The 18,566-nt window shown below is 33.7% G+C and overlaps 1 protein-coding gene across 3 annotated transcripts in view; it reads right to left on the reverse strand.

Annotated features, from left to right (window-relative positions):
• Positions 1 to 18,566, reverse strand: part of TMPRSS15 (transmembrane serine protease 15) — a 102,291-nt gene that overhangs the window by 32,708 nt on the left and 51,017 nt on the right. For all 3 annotated transcript variants that reach the window (XM_085547602.1, XM_085547588.1, XM_085547596.1), the window contains 8 exons: positions 18,243 to 18,310; positions 17,694 to 17,738; positions 16,032 to 16,174; positions 14,328 to 14,375; positions 11,476 to 11,517; positions 10,092 to 10,211; positions 2,997 to 3,105; positions 786 to 895 (listed from right to left, as the gene is read on the reverse strand). In XM_085547602.1, coding sequence (XP_085403728.1) covers positions 786 to 895; positions 2,997 to 3,105; positions 10,092 to 10,211; positions 11,476 to 11,517; positions 14,328 to 14,375; positions 16,032 to 16,174; positions 17,694 to 17,738; positions 18,243 to 18,310 — 685 coding nt within the window. The remainder of the gene's footprint in view (positions 1 to 785; positions 896 to 2,996; positions 3,106 to 10,091; positions 10,212 to 11,475; positions 11,518 to 14,327; positions 14,376 to 16,031; positions 16,175 to 17,693; positions 17,739 to 18,242; positions 18,311 to 18,566) is intronic.

Below are 18,566 nucleotides of genomic sequence, written 5' to 3' on the forward strand. Positions count from 1 at the left end.
GTCGCTCTCACAGCAGCCTTTCAAAATGTGGAAGTTAACAGTTGCTGCAAATAGTATTGCTGTAGCAATCTCTCCCACAGAAATTTAAATCCTAAAGTGGATTCAGAGCAGTATTGAAGGAGTATTGTTTCTCTTTTCTGTATTCTGTGTCTTTCACTACGTCACATTCCCATTCTCTTCCTGCTTCCAAAATGTGAATACATAATTAAGATATGTCTGACTTAGAAGGATTTTGGACTTAGATATTTAACTTAAGTACATGTATTCCATCTGTGATGGAATTCAGCTGGATAAACTGAGTCTAGTGAAAAATGGGCAGAAACCTAGTTTTCCAAAATAAAATACAGAGAGAAATTAATTATATACCTGCAGTATCTTCACTATCGATCTCCAGATTTGAGTTAGTAATGCCACACATATAATAATTTGCAGAGAGTACCATAGTACTCATCCCATCAGCTTCAGTTTAAGTGGCTTATTTTAATTTCACTACAGAAGACATTAAAGAGTCATGGCAATGGTCAAGGTATTTATATTGCTCAGATAAAACCTTTAAAATATGGTTGTTTCTTACATGTTAGGCAAGCATTTATCTGTCCATTGCATAAGAATGGTTAAGTATATCCAGATCAAATTTAAAAGGAAAGCTCCACACAAATTCATTCTTTCACTTAAACATACATGTGCAATTTTTTTTTTATTTTTGATTTTTTTTTCAGTTTAAAACCTTTTGCTACATTAACTCAATTAATGGGAAAGTAACATTAGCTGAAAAATAACTTTACCTCTCAAAGTCTTGTGTTGTCCTATACCTTCAAAAATATTTAAGTTGTCCATAAACTCTTCTGTATCAAAAGAAGTGAAGTTCACCTTAATGGATAACCCTTGAGGGACTCTAAGATGAAAGCAGAAACATAAAACAGAAATAAAATACTTAAAAAAATAATAATAATGTAACAAATTCACTGTATGCTTGAATTACATTCAGTTCAGAAAACAATTCAAATAATGTCTATCAAGATTGGTAATTAACATTAGCTATTTGACCAACTCCTAGTTTGCAGAATTGCAGAGGTAATAGTGCATTGACCTTTTGTAAAAGTAGAGGTATTTCTAAACTCACTGGAGTCAAGTATATTTTAGGAACTGAATCTGTTAAAAATTGAGAATATTCAGTTTGACAGTCATTTTTTTCTCTGTGTTTCATTAATTCTAAATCACTTTTGAATACATTACTGATAAATAATATCTAGATGCTTAGGCAGAATTCTCTAAGTCAGAAAAGTAGTGTGATGGTATCAATATGAATATGAGTATCAATATCAGTACGAATAGTAAGACATCAAAATTTTTCAAAAGAGACAGATTTAAATCCTTCTTGTAAATCCTCTCTTATCATAAGAGGCCTTTTTTAAATGCCTCTTTAAATTTACATGAAGATTTGAGGATCTCAAAAACATTGTTTGAAAATATGTTATCAAATCTAATAATCACCCAGTAAGTTTAAAGCATTTATTTTAACAAAAGTGTAAATGTTACTGTATTTTGTTTTTTACAGAAACATTTAGTAACCTATATTTAAATAGATATATTTATGGTAAAGCAGTGTTATCATGCTATTACAATCAGCTTCTTCTATCATCACTTGTTGTTTTCTAGAATTGAGAGAGACAGTAAATATCATTTCTTAAAGCAGCAATCTGCTGGTACTTATCAGTTCTGCTTAGTAAAGAAGTATGAAATTTTTTTCTTTTTTTTTTTTTTTTTCTTTTTTTTAATGTTTATCCACTGGTAAACAATTTTGTTTTTAAAAGGGTGAAACATTTTGCTGAAAGTTAAAGGGGAGCTAATATTTCAGGGAAATATTCAACATACTGCTCTTACTTTTGAAAGGAGAGGAAACTTCTTCATTCATGGAAAAATTAGAGGGGTGAAATTGTAAAATCTACACAGTCTTGTGATTTGCTTATGACACGCTATATATTAAAACCTCTGTGGTGTAAGTATTGGTTAACAGAAGGAGCGATTCCATCAAACAAGAAAAAAGAGAACTTTTTCCAGAAGTGTAAAGGCGAAGACGTAAGTACTCAATGAACTCAAAGACTAGAGCTGTCAAAGGAGCCTTTGGAAGGAAGAATTTCAAATCTTATCCAATTTTCAAAGTATTTCCTTAATCTCTTTTGAAACTCTTTTACCAAACTAATACTTCTCAGAGTCAAAGAATGGTTGTTAGTATAAAGCCATCAGCATAATCACTGCCTCTCAGTTCAGTAACTTCTGAACTGGCAATCATTCTGAGGATTTTAGAATCTTCAGACTTTTAATCACCTGTCTTATTTTAGGTGTGTACTTTAGGATGAGATTTATCACATACTATAACTACCTTTCTCTTCTTCCTGGACTATAAAGAGAACCTGGAGTGTCAAAGTAAAGTAGCTGTTCATTGCTGTAGGTGTGTATGCTTGATTAAACAAATTCCACCTCCTTAGCTGAGAGCTTTTGTGCTGTTATGGTGCTGTTTAATGATATATATGAACTTTAAAAATATTCCTAGATGAATTAGGACCTCAAATACAAATAATTTTCAGTTGAACTTTGCACCCCTAAATGATGGGAATTCTTGAAAACCACTTTTTAAAAATAGTGATGTCTTATAAAGTTAGTAAGTAAAGGCTCCTATATACTCTAATATATGCATTGCAGTTATATTGAGTTGTATGACTTGTTGTTAGCTTACAATTACATTCCTGTACATACATGCAGCACAGCAGATTTATTAGAATCATACATAATAACTGTCATTATTAGTGTTGGTTTTGGGTTTGCAGGTTTTTAAAGAAAAACTATGTGAATACAAAGGATAAAGTGCTATTTCATATTTTCAATGCCATGGTATTTGAGAATACAAACAAATGACAGAGGGTTGATATATGGGAAACAATATCACCTCATAATTGAACAAATGTTAGGTAGAAAATTGTCAGAATATGGCTTACAGTATAATCCACTGGCAAACAATATTTGCATTATATGGTTTTGGATAATTCATAGAGTGAAAAGACCCAGAGGAATCGGTCAGCATGAATTTTCCATCACAAATCGTAGCTGAAAAAATATAATGAAGAACATTTGTCAAAATGCCATTTGAAAAATAGAAGCAGTGTCAAAAGGACAGTGACCTTAAATATCTGTTTACAACTATTACTGAGAAAATACCTTGTGAGCAAGAATGAAAGGATAAACTAAAACACATTTCCACCCCACTCCAAATTCAAATTCCTGTGATTATTTTATCTCAAAATACTACAATATTATAGACATTTTAATTACATTAGAGACAACACAACTAATCCAAGCTAGTCTAAATCAATCAGTCTAATTAAAAACCTGCAGCAGTATCTGATTAATTCAACTGTATTTCATTTTACTTTTTACATTTTTAAAGAAAGTGAATCTTGTCTTAGTAGTTCCTATCTACTGCTATTTTTAAATGAGGATAATGTGTCTGGATTATCAGAAACAATCTGATATCATGTTAATGATATCAAGAAGGGATATGGTTGACATTGCCCTCTCTGCCTTTATGAGCTCCTTGGTTCCTTACCTTACATACTACTAATTACTCAAATTGCTAAGTGGATATTCTGTATCCTGTCAGCAATCAAGTCATTAATCTAAGCCAAACCTCATCATGATGTATTTTTTTCAAAATATTTGTATTAGTTTTATAGTTTTGGTGTTGCTATTTCAATTAATACATGCTCAGTTTAAAAATCAGTTAGTTAAAAAGATCATATTTTTAAGCTTCTACAGGACTGGAAACTTTAACCCATGCAAAGTTATTTCATTTCTAAACACACTGAAACACTGTTGAAACCTTGGCGGCACCTCATTGAACATGATGCAAAGATTCCATCTGAGGATGGTTTTCCTTCAGTTTTTAAGAAAGCATCAGAGAAAGCTTTCAAATAATGCTATAATCAGTACAATACATGATTAGCTGAAGAGGTAAAGGACAAGTTCATCAATTTGAGGCTGATAACCAGAAATTAGATATAGCTTTTCATTAACATCAGAAATGAAATCACACCTACAGCTATTCAAATTATGAATAATCAATCATATTGAAAATTAAATGGAAATTTTATTGACTGTAGTTTTCCTCTGGGAAATGATAGCATAAAATGATAAACCAGTACTCCTTGCCTGTTCATTCGATAAGTGTAAAATTTTTTCTGACTATCACTGCAGCAAACACAACATAAAAATCAGGCTTTGTTTCTGTCAGGTTCAGTGATACTATGCTAGTAAGTGCCATGTAGAATGAATTTCACTAACAATGACAGGACTCAAGAATAAGCTGGGATTGAAACTCGTTAGCATGTTCCATTTTGCAATCCTCATGGTCTTTGGGAGAAAACCAGAGCAGTATGGTCTTTAGTACATGGAGAAAGTAGGTCTATGAAAGAAATTTTCTATTCTGTATAATCTTCTAATCAGGTTTGACTAAAGTTTAGGAGCAGGCATAGAATTACTTTTTCTGTCCATTTGAATATGTATATTCCCTGTCTTCACTAATGTGCTAAAACGTACAATTTTTTAATTTATTTTTATTTTTTTTTAACTTAAAGGACAGAGAAAATAGTATGGATATAACTCCAAAGTCAGTATTTATAAAATATAAATACTAGAGAGAAGGAAATAATTATTAACAAAGATATTTAACGGAGACATTTAAAAAACATAACTACTAGCTTAGTTTTCAGTTATGGATGAACAAAACTTCATGGCTATACTCCTGGGATGAATTTCAGGTGTAAACATACTTAATTCCACATGCAGTCACTAAGTAGAAACCAACAGGTATGAGGAACACAGGAAAGGACTGGAAGAAATAACAGATACCATGAACAAAGAAAGGGAAAGGCAGTGAAAGATAATAAATGAAGTAGTAACAAACAACGCAAAATAGAATTCCCTACTTGATGTCATTATTAGTGTAAGGGGAGTAAAATTAGTGTAATAATAAGAAGAAAAGTGTGTGGCACTGAAGTGTGAAGTGTGAAAAACAGTAGTACTGTTAATAACTGGCCAGCAAGACATATGCTGACCTATAGTTTTTTAGCACCTGCAATAATATTAAAAACCTATAACATGCTGCTTTTACAAAAATAATGACTATGTATTGCTCTTCTCAACAATTACTTTCTGTTCTTTGTTTTCTTTTCCTTTTTCTTTGTGCCTCCTAAGAGATACTGAATAACCTGAAACAGGACAGAGAGATAAAGTCAAAAGCTCTTAAGTTGCTCTCCACTGTCAAGGAATATTAAATGCTTGGTATCTCTGGAATGACTAGGAAAGTAGCTGCAAGCCCTCAGGAAGAACCTGATGATGCTCCTAGTGCTTCCACATTGCAGGGAGGTTGCAGTTGTGGGAAGAAACTGGCAGAGTAGCAAATAATTACACTTTTCCTGTTTCCTGGAGACCTCAGAGAAGCCTTAGCTATTCTCCTAATGAGACAGAAGACATCTTTTAGAGGCATTACTTTCACTGTTTCCTGACATATTTCTGTCCATTTTTGTTTATTCATGTGGTATACAGGGTGTATTAGGAGGGCTTAATCCTGTTATCCTTGCATTCCAGGGAGAAGCTCCCTGAACTGGTCAAATCAAGTCCACAGATTTAATATGACAGGCTAGTATATTACTTCCTGGCTTTCATATGATTGATCACTCTCAATACTCTAGTCATGTTGTGAGGTAGGTAATCACAAAATGTTAGCCTAGACATATAATAATTGAGATGAGAGTCTGAAACAGCTCCTGGGCTCAGACTCCAGTCTCCTTTTCCTTATACTTATGCTATATGGATGCTTTTCATCAGTGCAGGCTATTATTAATAGATGCTGTTCAGACTTCTGCATTTCTCTAGAGACCCTTTCACTGAAATTGCTAACTGTACTTTTCCAATGGCCTTTTGTTACTGCACTCCATTGCAGAGCCAGAAAGAAATCTTTCAAGATAATTTTCATCAATAAATGCAAAGAATGAAGTTGTTCATTTTTTGAGAATGCTGAACATTCCTGAATTCTGTTTAATGCACAAAAAAGAATATTAAATATCCTCCTCAAATCCTACATTTTAAAACTACGAATTTATTATAAACATGACAAAAATCATCAGCATAGAAACACAAATGTATTTTTAAATGGTTGTGACTCCACTGTGTGAAAGAGTACTTATTAGTACTCTTTATACTCTTTAAAGAGTATTTTATAAGAATCATGTATCAGCTATAAATCTGACTGTAAGACACTGAAGTACTTCTGAAAATCTAGATAATTTTAGCTTTTATATGACTGTACTAATCTACTTTAGGGATGTAACATAAATGAAATATCGAAGAGTTAGAAATGTTGGCAGGTATCCCAAATATGCATATGGCTTATTGCCATTTGATCCACTAGTTTTGCTAAGTCTGTTAAAAAATCTAAATATATAAATTTAGAAAACTCACGTTTTTAGGTGGATAAGTTTTAGACTGAAAATGTAAAATAAGCATTATGGAGCAACCATTTGCCCTTCAGCCAGAACGGTATTTCTGTAAGGCTGTGAACTGAAACTACCAATCTAATGGCAACTGAATGAATTGCTTGGAAATGACAGGCATCAGTAAAAACAAATAGTACCAGCCCATCCTAATCAGTGAAGTGAGCCATAAGTACAACTTATTTCTTTCATGATTTCTGCCTATTTGAAATTGCATTCATATTCTGAGATGTTTAGATCGGTTGTGCATATTTGTTGGTGACTGGTGAAATGTGGCTATGATCAAGAAATAATATGTTCAATCAAAAGGAACAGGGTACTCACAATTTCTATGTGGCAGAGAGTCAGGGACAGATGCAAATCATATCCAAAAGCTCTGTGTGTAAGAGGCTGTACCCCGGTTGAAAAACTCTGCTCAAGCACTATTCATACCTCAAACTAAACTGCAACCTTCAAGGCACTATTGAATCATGTGTGCATAACTTTGACTTCAAGTGAATGAATATCAGTAAGTATCAATTAAATTCACATCTATAACAGGTAGGGTTGTAATGACTTTCATAAAATATGATCAAAACTTATAAATTTGAATCTAATCATTCACAGTAGCCAGAAGGATTAATTTTTATGAAACTAATATTACTGGTTATTAATGATTATAAGGACCTTCACTTTTAATTTAGCTATAAAAATAAATAAAATAATTCACAATAAAAAAAAATAAAAAACAAAAACCTCACCAAAATATCAAAACCAAACCTCCATTTAAGAACAACAGTGAAACAGTAGAAATGAATGACTGAATAACTCTGGTGTTGTGCTGTCCCAGCCCCTGAAGTAGCTACTTTAGGACCTTCAGATTCCCCCAATGAAGAGTGACCTCCTCATATCTGATCAAGCAGCTGGACGCAGCTGTTAAGGTAAATAGAGATTTTGATGTTTTTCAGTGGATATTCAAAGTATTCTGAAGGACAGTTTCTCCACAGTTTTTACTAAGTCTCCCTTCTCAGCTGGCTGCAGTCAGAAAGGTGTAGGTAACAAGCTGGTCTGCAATTAACATTTTGGTCTGAAGGAGATTCTGCTTCTGACAAGAGTCAGCATGTCAGCCCCCTTCAAAAACAGGCTTGCAATGAGTGTACAAAAATTCTTAAAAATATTGATCTTTTGTTTGCTTCTTTGTTTTTAAATCAGAGTTCAGCATTTCACATATTTCTGAGAATTCAGGCTAGACTGACTCCACCACTTTACCCAGGAGAGCTCAGAAATATGTTTTCACAGCGGAACTGAAATAAGTTTTCCAGAATCCTCTAGTACCAAACTGTATTTTCTAAGTAACACCTCAGGGAGCTAATTGCTCCAGCATCTCCCAGGACATTAAAAAGTTTTCTTTGCAAGAAAATGCTAGAGCTGAGACTGTGAAGAGCAACAGTCATTAACAAATGTACCTTCCCATCAAGAAGCTGTATTTTCCTACACAGTAACAGACTCCTTGGTAAAATTTGACAGTGTTTGCTGCTACTCGTCTATTCTACACCAAAAACCAAACCAAACCAAAACAAAAAACAAGAACAACAAAAACAACAACAACAACCAACCAACCAACCAAACAAACAAAAATCAGGAAAATTAGGTAAGGGTGAAGGATGTAATTTTTTGGTTGTAAGAGTTTCACAGAATCATAGAATAGTTGAGATTGGATGGATGAACCTTGTCCAACGCACACCTCACACAGGGTCACCTAGAGTTTACTATCTGTAAAAATGTTCACATGTTCACATTGTAGAATCATAGAATCTAAGACTGTGTATCCCAGCTGTCTGCCTATCACCACTATTGCCCACTAAACCACATCCTTCAGTACTATGTCTACATGGTTCTTGAGCACCTCCAGGGGTGGCATTTCCAACACCTCACTGAGCACCCTATTCTAAGACACCACCACTTTTTTGGAGAAGAAGTTTTTCCTAATGATCAACCTGAACCTCCCCTGGCACAACTTGAGGCCATTCCCTGTTGTCTTATTGCTATCATCTGGGAGAAGAGGCCAAACCCCACCTCAAAACAACATTCCTTAAGGGAGTTTTAGCGACTGATAACGTCTCCTCTGAGTCTCCTCCACACTAAACAATCCCAGATCCCTCAGCTGCTCCCCAAAAGAATTGTACTCCAAACCCTTCACCAGCTTTGTTGCCCATCTCTGGACGTGCTACAAATCATCATCTTGCATTTCTCACTGTGGTGCCAGCAACTTAAATATTTTTGTGCCAGTCCCATTTCTTAGCACCCAGTGTAACAAAATAGAAATAGGTGGCCAACAAAAGGTGCCATGATGAGAGTCACACTCAACTGTTCTGCCTGCAAAATGCTGCTACAAGACACCCCTGCCACACCACCTTAGCCTGAGGATGGGGAGGCAGGAGAGAGTTGGTGGCCCTTCATGTGTGATACAGATTCACAGAATACAACTTTTCTGATAGAACAGTACCCAAACTTTCAAAAAGGTTGAAAATTGACGTTTGTTACCACTAAAATGAAAAAAATTCCTCTCTGTTCAGTATGAACAGTTACAACCTCTCTGAATCCTTAGCTGTGTTTAATCATTTCACAAAGAGCAAATTTCAACTGTCTTTTAATTTACTTTATAATTTTACTAAAAATACATTAAAATAATAATAATAATAATAATAATAATAATAATAATAATAATAATAATAATAATAATAAATCTAATTAAAAACTAAATTCAGGATATCCTTAGTTTAGAGAGTACATTTTTAGTTGAAGCATAGGAGATTTTACCAGGAAAAGTCAAACAGATGTTTTACAACTAATGTTACTCCAGAAACTTTACAATGGGATCTGGCATATCAGCTTAGTTCTTGCCTAATTTTTCTATGCACAATGCAAAAAACAATTATCTAGTGACAGAGAGGAGATGATTAGCAAGAATACATTGTCTTTATAAAGTATTGTAAGATACAATATCACCGAACCAAAGTATATCTAGTATATAGTGAAAATCTGTTAGTAGTATTTTTATGATGATATTTTTAATAATGGAATTAAAAGATAAACTTCTCTTCTGACTCTGAATATGACAGTAAGTAACTTCTGGTACTGGATAATGCGACTTAACGCTTGCTTTTGGAAAGAACATATTTGATATTACTAGCACAAAACTTCACATAAGATTTTGATTTTGTTTATATTTTCTATTAAATATATTTATAATTATTAATATTATATAGCTATTAATAAATATTAAACATCATATTCTATATATATCTATATCATTTTATATTAATGTAGATGCCTTGTGCTATTTCCTTTTCATATATTTAGCATATTATTCATAAATTAAAATTTTAAACAGAATTGTTTGCATTTACAAGATAAATGTTATAACACTTAAACATTGTTATTATTTTTAGGAGAATTAATTTGGTCTTCATTATGCAGCTTATTGCTTATTAAGTACTTAAAAGATACTGACAGGTTTAAGTATGCTCAGAAATACTGCTATAAATACATTTACATTCTTACCACATCTTTTTTCAGATTCATCTGAACCATCTGGGCAGTCCAAGATTCCATCACAAAATAAATCCTTTTCAATGCTGGTTACTCCATCATCACAAACTTCAGCAGGTGGTGAGCCCTCAACTGAAATAGAAAGGAAAACAGCAATAACAATAAAGCAGCAATGCAGTTTTACTACAATAGAAAACTGACTTAATTTTGTCTACCCCAGAATAAATCAAACCAACCACTCTATTGTGTTTCACAAAACTGCATTTTTAGAGGCCAGGAATGAAATATCACATGCTAAAAAGAAACGCTTAGCACAGAGTAGAAAATGGTATGAGAAGCGGCATATTTTTTAAAATTATGTTTTAAGCAGGACTAGAAGAAAATCTCCATGAATTCCTATCATCTCCTTCCTCTACTTAAATAGTTTTGTGGGATTTTTTTGCAATATATTAAATACATTTTCAAATTAATTATTTCTTTGTAATTTGATTAAGCAAATGCACTTTTGATATAAGTGTATGTAAAACTGACAAAGACTGAAATTTGTTTGGATGCATGGTAACATTTCAAACTGGTTTACAAATAAAAACTTTTGGTGTTAGCAGCAAAACGCAAGAGAGCTGCCATTTTGAAAGTTGGTAGATGAATCAAACTAAAAGTACATCAGTCAAGTGATGGAGGTGATAGTGTCAATAAATTAATTGCTGTGGATGGATAAAGATAAGTCTTCACTCTAGACAGAGAAACAAAACCCTATCAGTAATCTAGGAATATGCTTTGCCCAGTACAGAAGAAAACACTGTTTACGTAGGACATAATCTACTATAGCTTAATTCTTCAACTCATAAAACTAAACAGCATTGCCATCTACTGGATATAAATAAATTAACATTTTCTAGTAAAACATTTTGACTTCTTCTGGAAACAGTAATTTACCCTTAATTGCAATATGATTGCTGAAGTCAACTTAGAAATGGCAGTAAATAAATGAGACCTTTTTAAAAATGGTAAAAGTGTAATATATATTTCACCATTTTATGAGACTAGGGGAAGTTTTCAACAACTCAAACAGGTTTGGCTTTCCATTGATCAGAAGTAATGTCAGCATTTGTTACCGTTTTTTTCTAAAAACCCTAAGAAATAACATGCAACAAAATTGAACAGTCAGTATGGATATCAGTATACATAAAACATCATTTGTATAACATGTAAAACATGTATAGTCTCTTTGAAGAGGTCTTTCTAGTCAAATCAAAGGTAAACCTGCATATTTTGTATTTGCAGGAATGGAATGCAAGAATTAATGTGAAAACAAGATGTACAGAAACAGAGTAATCCTAAGATCTCAGACTATTTCATAAAACCGCCCTGCTTCTTTCCATGTGAAGTTACCTACCTGAAGTTGTTGCAGCCTTGCTTGTTGTTAGTTGTTTTGAACCTGTATCAACACAACCCTGGGTTAGAACTTTACTTCTTGCTGTCTGAATGTAAAGTACCCTTACAGTTGTTTGGGCATTAACATGAAGCTACTAATCTGCTGTTATGAGATCTGCATTATTCACTGTATCTCAAAACCCCAGCTCAGGTAATGATTTTGTTTAAGTGATAAGAATCCGATTGTCATATATCAAAACAAATTTCAGAGAAATAATAAGGAAACCAAAATTATTGTAAACTACAGTCTTTTATACTTAGTCTTGTGCATTTGCAATAACTTCAAAATGTTTCTTAAAAATTTATTAACATAACAATAATGTTTTCTTGTTTTCTCTTTCCCCTCCCTGTTCTGACCTGGAGTTGATGCCAGAGAAACTAGTGTGATTAGACTCACACAATCTATTGAAAAAAGAGGAGTCAAAATTTCTACTACATATATAGGTACTTCTCCATATAAATAACTTTGCTCAACAAATTAGTGGTTACAGTATAAGGAAAAACAAATCTGTGTAGAATTTGCATATTTACATACTGGCATATTTACATGTATGTGCTTTTACATTTTTACAGTTAATCAACTGTGTAGGTATTTGAGTAGACATGCAGTAGTGGTAGTAAGTTGGAAAACATTCTGCCTCATACTTTCTTATCATTGTTCCACATACCTTTCTACAAGAGATATTTTAATAACAATCTTTCTCTTATTGAGGATGTTTCTGGACATTCTCAGTTCCTACATTCTCCTTTTTTCCTCTTCAAATTTGTATTAGCATGCTTCTGTACATTTTTTACTTATATCAACACTAAAATATGTGTCATTACAGTCAGTGGACCCTTTCAGTTCATGAGATGATAGGCTAGCAGGAATAAAGTGGGAAATGTAGTAAAGTCTTTATAGTTTATCATCTATCACTTTTGCTGTTAGTAGTTGCTGATCACTGACAACAGAGACAGTTAACTTTTATTAGATGTTCCTACTCAAACCTACTGGTGCACACACATACAAGAGGATTTGCTAATAATTTTCTATCAAATCATGCTGATTTGGCAAACACTATTAAACTAAGCTAAGTCATTTTGTAGTAAATGGATTAGGGACCATTCAGGACCATTTTATTGCAGCAAACCTGAGGGCAGAGTTCAAAGACAGAGGAGAGACTAGAGGAGGTGCAGGGAAGGTGCAGCTGGATGGACTGTTTTCTCACAGCTGCATCCATCAGAGAACATCACTCATAGCCTCACAGTATTTTGTGAAGTATTATATTATATGTGTACATATCTACCTAATTTATGTCCTGATGTCTCATTTAATGGATCATTATTTTGGGAGGAAATAACTGTTTAATAGATGCATGCATGACTAGACTCTTCTAAAAAAACAAATCTTGAAGGTTATTAAAATAGCACTGTTACATGTGTTACTGCCAAATGTGCACATACAAGCTACAAAAGCAAAGGCACCAGTGACAGAGGCACTGGTAGTATAAATACAAAGCATACATGCTCAGTTACTGAGCAATTTCACTAATGGGACATGTGAGGTGGATAAGGTAGGTTTTAGGATCAACAGAGAGAGGAAACCCAAATTCCAACAGATATAACATACTTCATACAGTAAAATGTGGGCTTGGGACTAAGAAAGAACAAGAAAGCTGATGGTATTAGCAAGCACATAAATATAACTGTATTTAGGAATAGCCCAGGGAGGTGTTGGAGTCACCAGCACTGGAGGTGTTCAAGGAATTTTTGGACATTGTGTTGAGGGACATAGTTTAGTGAGAACTATTGGTGATGGGTGGGTGGTTGGAATGAATGGTCTTGTAGATCTTTTCCAACTTTGGTGATTCTGTGATTCTGCGAATCAATGATCCTTGTCTCTCCCAATTCAAGATATTCTATGATTCTGTGATTTTAGGGAGACCCAAGAAAAGTAAGGAATCTATGCTAGAAATATTATTCCAATTCCAGTGTAGGATAACAGCAGCGCCTTCTTCCCCCTCATTCTCATTTTATTCTTGCTATGGACTGGGAACACTGACCTTAGGACTCAAAGTGACATTAAGATAGCATGCCAGAGGAAGTGATAGAAGGAGAAAATCAGTGTATTATCAGTTTTTAATGGTATCATTGGGAATAAAGAGTAGCAACTGTATACTTTGGACTATATGCGTTAATAGGCTTAACTGTATCAGGCTTCTGATAAATAGTTGGCTCCTATCTTTATAGATCTATATGTAGCAAGTATATCTTCATATTAATTGCACAATGTGTCTGACTCAGTACCATGCCCTGGATAATTTGTATGTGGCAACTTGTAAGTAATAAGTGCATCTCTATCTTGTGCTAAAAAGGACATATAATACTACTAATCTCTCTGGCTTACGTTTGGTTGGTTTTTACTGTGCCAGCTTGTGACACAAAGAGATGTGTCTGCCTTGTTCGCTATAATTACAAGTCTTCCAGTGATAGCTGAATCAAAGTCTACTAACATTGCTCAGTATACCAGTAACCATAGTATGTGAGTCTGTCTGAATCTATGAAAACATCAGCTTGTGACTCAGATGGTTGACAGATTTATCTTTTGTTCTGATCCTCAGATTAAACTTACAGCTTTTGTACAGACTTCAGATCCCTGGTTTCTCAAATGCTCAGAAAAAATGAAGGGCAGCTATCACTGAATGAATCTTGCCAACCCCCAAGTACAATCAAGGCAGCTTTCTTAAACTATACCAGCTGAAGAGAAAGTCCTATGATTCTTCTGCTGTACAGATGCAAAAAGAAAATAGTTTCTGTTTTATGAAGGATACTGACCTGATGAAGTTAAAGGCATTATTGTAGTAGTAGGATTTTCAGCAGCCACTGAAAGAAAGCAAGTTCATTATGAACTCCTTTTATAGTAAAGTATCTATTTTTATACAAAATAGAGAGAAAACACAATAAAAAATCCTCAAGAGCTGAGGCTGTTTTTTCTGTGTATCACTAACAGTATCCTGCTTGTCTCCTTTCTATATTTTCACATTATTTTCTCAGATTCTGGCCTTCCAAAGGATAAAAAGTCTCTTAATTCCCTTAAATCATCAATCTCTATTCATTATCCCACATATAAAATGTCTTTATCTTGGAAATCTCTGTCTTGACTCTTTTATACTGTGGAGCTTTTCAGAGCATCTGCATCATAAAGCAGTATTTAGATCAGATAAATTAGTTAAAATTAATCTGGAATTATTTGCAAGGCAGAAAGTTACTTTTAGTCACTACAGAAATTTATTTGGAGCAAATCACAGGTTTTACAGCTTGTTCCCTCTATGATATGAAAAAGAAACAAAGTTTGTACTGAAGAATATACTGAGACATTGGAAGCAAAATTGCTATATATGCTTAGGATCATTAGTTACAGTTGTTACTTTATTGCAGCACTCCTGATAGAATGGGCAGATGATACCTCACGTGAAGAGAGACATTTTAATGATGCTTATCAAGAAAGGTTTTATTGCTTCAAAATTCATCGACAGATATGTAACCTTTTAAAAAGCTCTTCATAATTTCCTTTGGAGGCATTTTTGAAGTATAATGAGCAATTGCTTCCCATAATGATGTGTAGCTATTTAGAACAACTTGGTAAATGTGCTGCAGATAGTAAAAAGAAATAAAGATGTCAAGACTCTGAATTTAGCCTTTGAATATTTGAAGTACTTACCAAGAAATGCACCTTTTAGAACAGAGCAAGAAATGTTGCATAACAAATGTTCTACTCCTCTTAAGGCAATCAGTAGCTACTTAATAGTAGCTCTATCAGGTCTTCAAATGTCAGCCAATTAACTTCCACTTCAAAGGATTCAAATTGATTGTTATCATTACACTTAGTGTAGACCTATTTTGAGGCTTACTGAAGTCAAACGAAAGATTCTCATTGACTTTACTGGACTTCATAGGTTTTGCAAAGTTTTAATGCACTAGAATAAAATTACTGTATCTGAGTATTTCCAGAATTTGAAACATGTAGTCTTTAAAGATGCATCATTTGTTTCTCATTTTCACTTTACCTAGGTATCAGAGAAATCTGATACCTGGGCATCCTTCTCCAGAATTCACACACTGTATTAGTTTTCTGTTCTTTTGAACATCTTTTCAATAAACAAGTCCTCACTCACTGTGAAGCTGAACCACTTTTGTTATTCTTGAGCAAAACAAACTGTTAGTTGCATTTACTTTTGAAATACAGTCAAGGCTTAATTTCATTAATCTGAGGGACGACAAAATTATAAGTGTTATGCTGCATAACAGATGCATTTGGGTGGTTATGACGGGGAAATCCCTAATTTGCCCTTTATCCTCCCCATAGTGGACATATGCTAAACAGATTTGTATTTTCTATTTAACACAGTTCTTTCATCTGCTGATGTAGGTTGAGTAATGGAGAAGAACACCCATAAGCATAACAGTTCTTCTGATGGTTAGGATCCAAAATTGTTGCTCATATTAACTGCAGTTTTCAAGGACTTACATTAGCATTACCTGTGATTTGTATGCTGTTCACATCAATTTTCAAGGTCTGAGAAAGATCAGTTGCATTTGCGTTGATACCTGAAAGTAACTCATTTTTTATTTTCTCAGTTGTTACTCTCTGGGTAAGATAAAGGCCGAAGATCACAACAACGCTAGTAATATAAAACAGAAAGTGATTAGTTAAGCAGGATAATGGAGTGAATCTGTGATTTGACTTATTGATATTTTGACATTTCCACTCAAAGTATCATAAAGTGATGGATCATTAATATAACATGCAAAGAAAAGCTCTACATTATTAGGTAGCTTAGAACATTGGAGAAACTGTTCTTATTTCCCTTGCAACTCTTACATCAATTGTAGGAGAAAAAAACCAAATGCACTGATACTATTGCAATGAAAATGAATTGGAGTAAACTAAAGAAGTAGGTTCATTCATTGCTGAACAGACTTCTAGTTTAATCTCTAAAATATTGATGTTGAACCTTGAAATGTTCACAGTATAAAAATATAACAAAAACTGGTCACGACTTTGTAGCAAACATTCCCTATGGATTCTGTTTTACAAGGATCTGCTGGGTGATTACCTATATTTCTATAAGTAAACAATAAAGGCTGTAACCACAGATACTCTGAAATCAGTGGTTGTATTTTATTTAACTTCTATGGGGCATTAATTTTATCCAAAGTTTTATTTTCTTTGCAGTCTCTTACTTTATCTAGACACTATCATTATATTCAATATTTGTAGCTAGATGGAAGTATCTGATTGAAGTCAAAGTTTGATGCATACTAAAGTTATATACTTTTTCAATTACTTAGATTTAAGTGTGTGTATTTTTTTTATTCCCAAGTGTTTATATTGTCAAACTGAAACATATTCAGCAGTGTTTTTGATATGGCCTGCAGCTGTGCTGAAGGATTGAGCACAGTTTGCAGTGTAAGGGAAAACTCTCCTCTTTAATTTCTTGTTTCTGATAACCTCTAGGCCATGCTGAGTAAACAAAAGCTTTTATTGCTTTCATTATGACTTAAGAGTGTTCTAAAGGTCAAATAATAACAAGGTTGCCCAAAGGGATAAACACCTTTTTAACAGAGTCAACTTGAAAATCAGTTTTGAAATAAACCAGTGTTATTTCAAAGCAGAAATGAAGACAGATGTCTAGATTTCCATTTCAGTTGATGGAAGGAAACAAGTTGTTCTTGGGCATAACTGATCTTCTCCTGAAAAGGTATCCAAATATAATGGATGAAAAAACCCTAAAATTAACTACCCCCACCCCTTTGTTTATAATAGGAGTTTTGAGCAACTAGCTCAGACATGCTTCTATCTTTAGTGAAAAATTTTGATTGATTTGAGTCTAATTCTACTTGCAGAAATGAAAGTTTGCTACTTGGATCCATCTTCACAGAGACAAAAGACTGTATGTGCTGCCTACTTCTTTTCCCTTAGTATTATATGATAGCATTATAAAATCCTTCATAAGGTTATCATAATCCATCTTTGCAAGTAATTTGTTTTATGACCTCACTCTTACAATCAATCTATTGATTCAAATCCACTTCTCATTTTCAACATACATGTAATCATAGTTGTTAAACATCCTCATCCTATTAGTAAAATACTGGTCTCCTTCTCACATCTAAGCAAAAATTTTTCTGTGTAATTACCCTGTTTGAGATGTCTTGAAGTTTGCATTATCTTCTTCAGGATTCCTGTAGAGAGAGAAAAAAAAAAAAAAAAGCATATTTTTATCCTTGAGCTTATAACATTTAATGCTGTTGATAGGATGGAAGTGTATTCTGGAACTGTATGAACATGGGGTATATTATTAAATTTGCTGTGTAGACTCAAGGCCATGTGAAGAACACTGAAGGCTGAATTAGTACCACAGATTTCACTGCATTTATTGAACTGCTTTGCCTGGTAGCCTTCTGTAGGACAAAAAAATATAACAGAATATTGAGAAGTGAAATTAACCCAGTCTTACTCTACCTATGCTATGTATTCCTTAGGACACACAGGATACAGCTTTAAGTGGTGCCAAGTGACAGCTCCACTAGCAAATACCTTAACTGATATGATTTAACTGGACCTGAGTCCATAGGGACCTATTACTATATTTCCATTAATCTCAGCTTATGCCAACAGAAAATCTCTGTCCCGAACTTTCATCTAGATGGGAAGAACAACAAACTTGCAAATTTAACTTTACTTACTTGAACTGGAAAATTTCACATCTCTCAAATTTATTTCCCAGATCACTTGCTTGAAGGATTTCTTGTATCTGTATAGGAAAGAGAAATTTTTAACTGATAAAATAAAGAAAAATATACCTATTTGCACACTGCATTCATGGTTTTAATATATTTTCCCTCCTCATACCTCATATCAGCAAAACTTCCTTGATGCTTTACTGATTTTCACAAAGAAAGAATATAATGAACCTGGGGATGTTGATTCACACTTGTCTAAACATGAGACAGCAGTGTGCCCAGGTTGTCAAGAAGGACAATGGCACTCTGGCTTGTATCTGAAATAGT

Source organism: Coturnix japonica, chromosome 1 (genome assembly GCF_054131305.1).
Source record: "Coturnix japonica strain WE chromosome 1, WE-NBRP24, whole genome shotgun sequence".
NCBI lineage: Eukaryota > Metazoa > Chordata > Aves > Galliformes > Phasianidae > Coturnix > Coturnix japonica.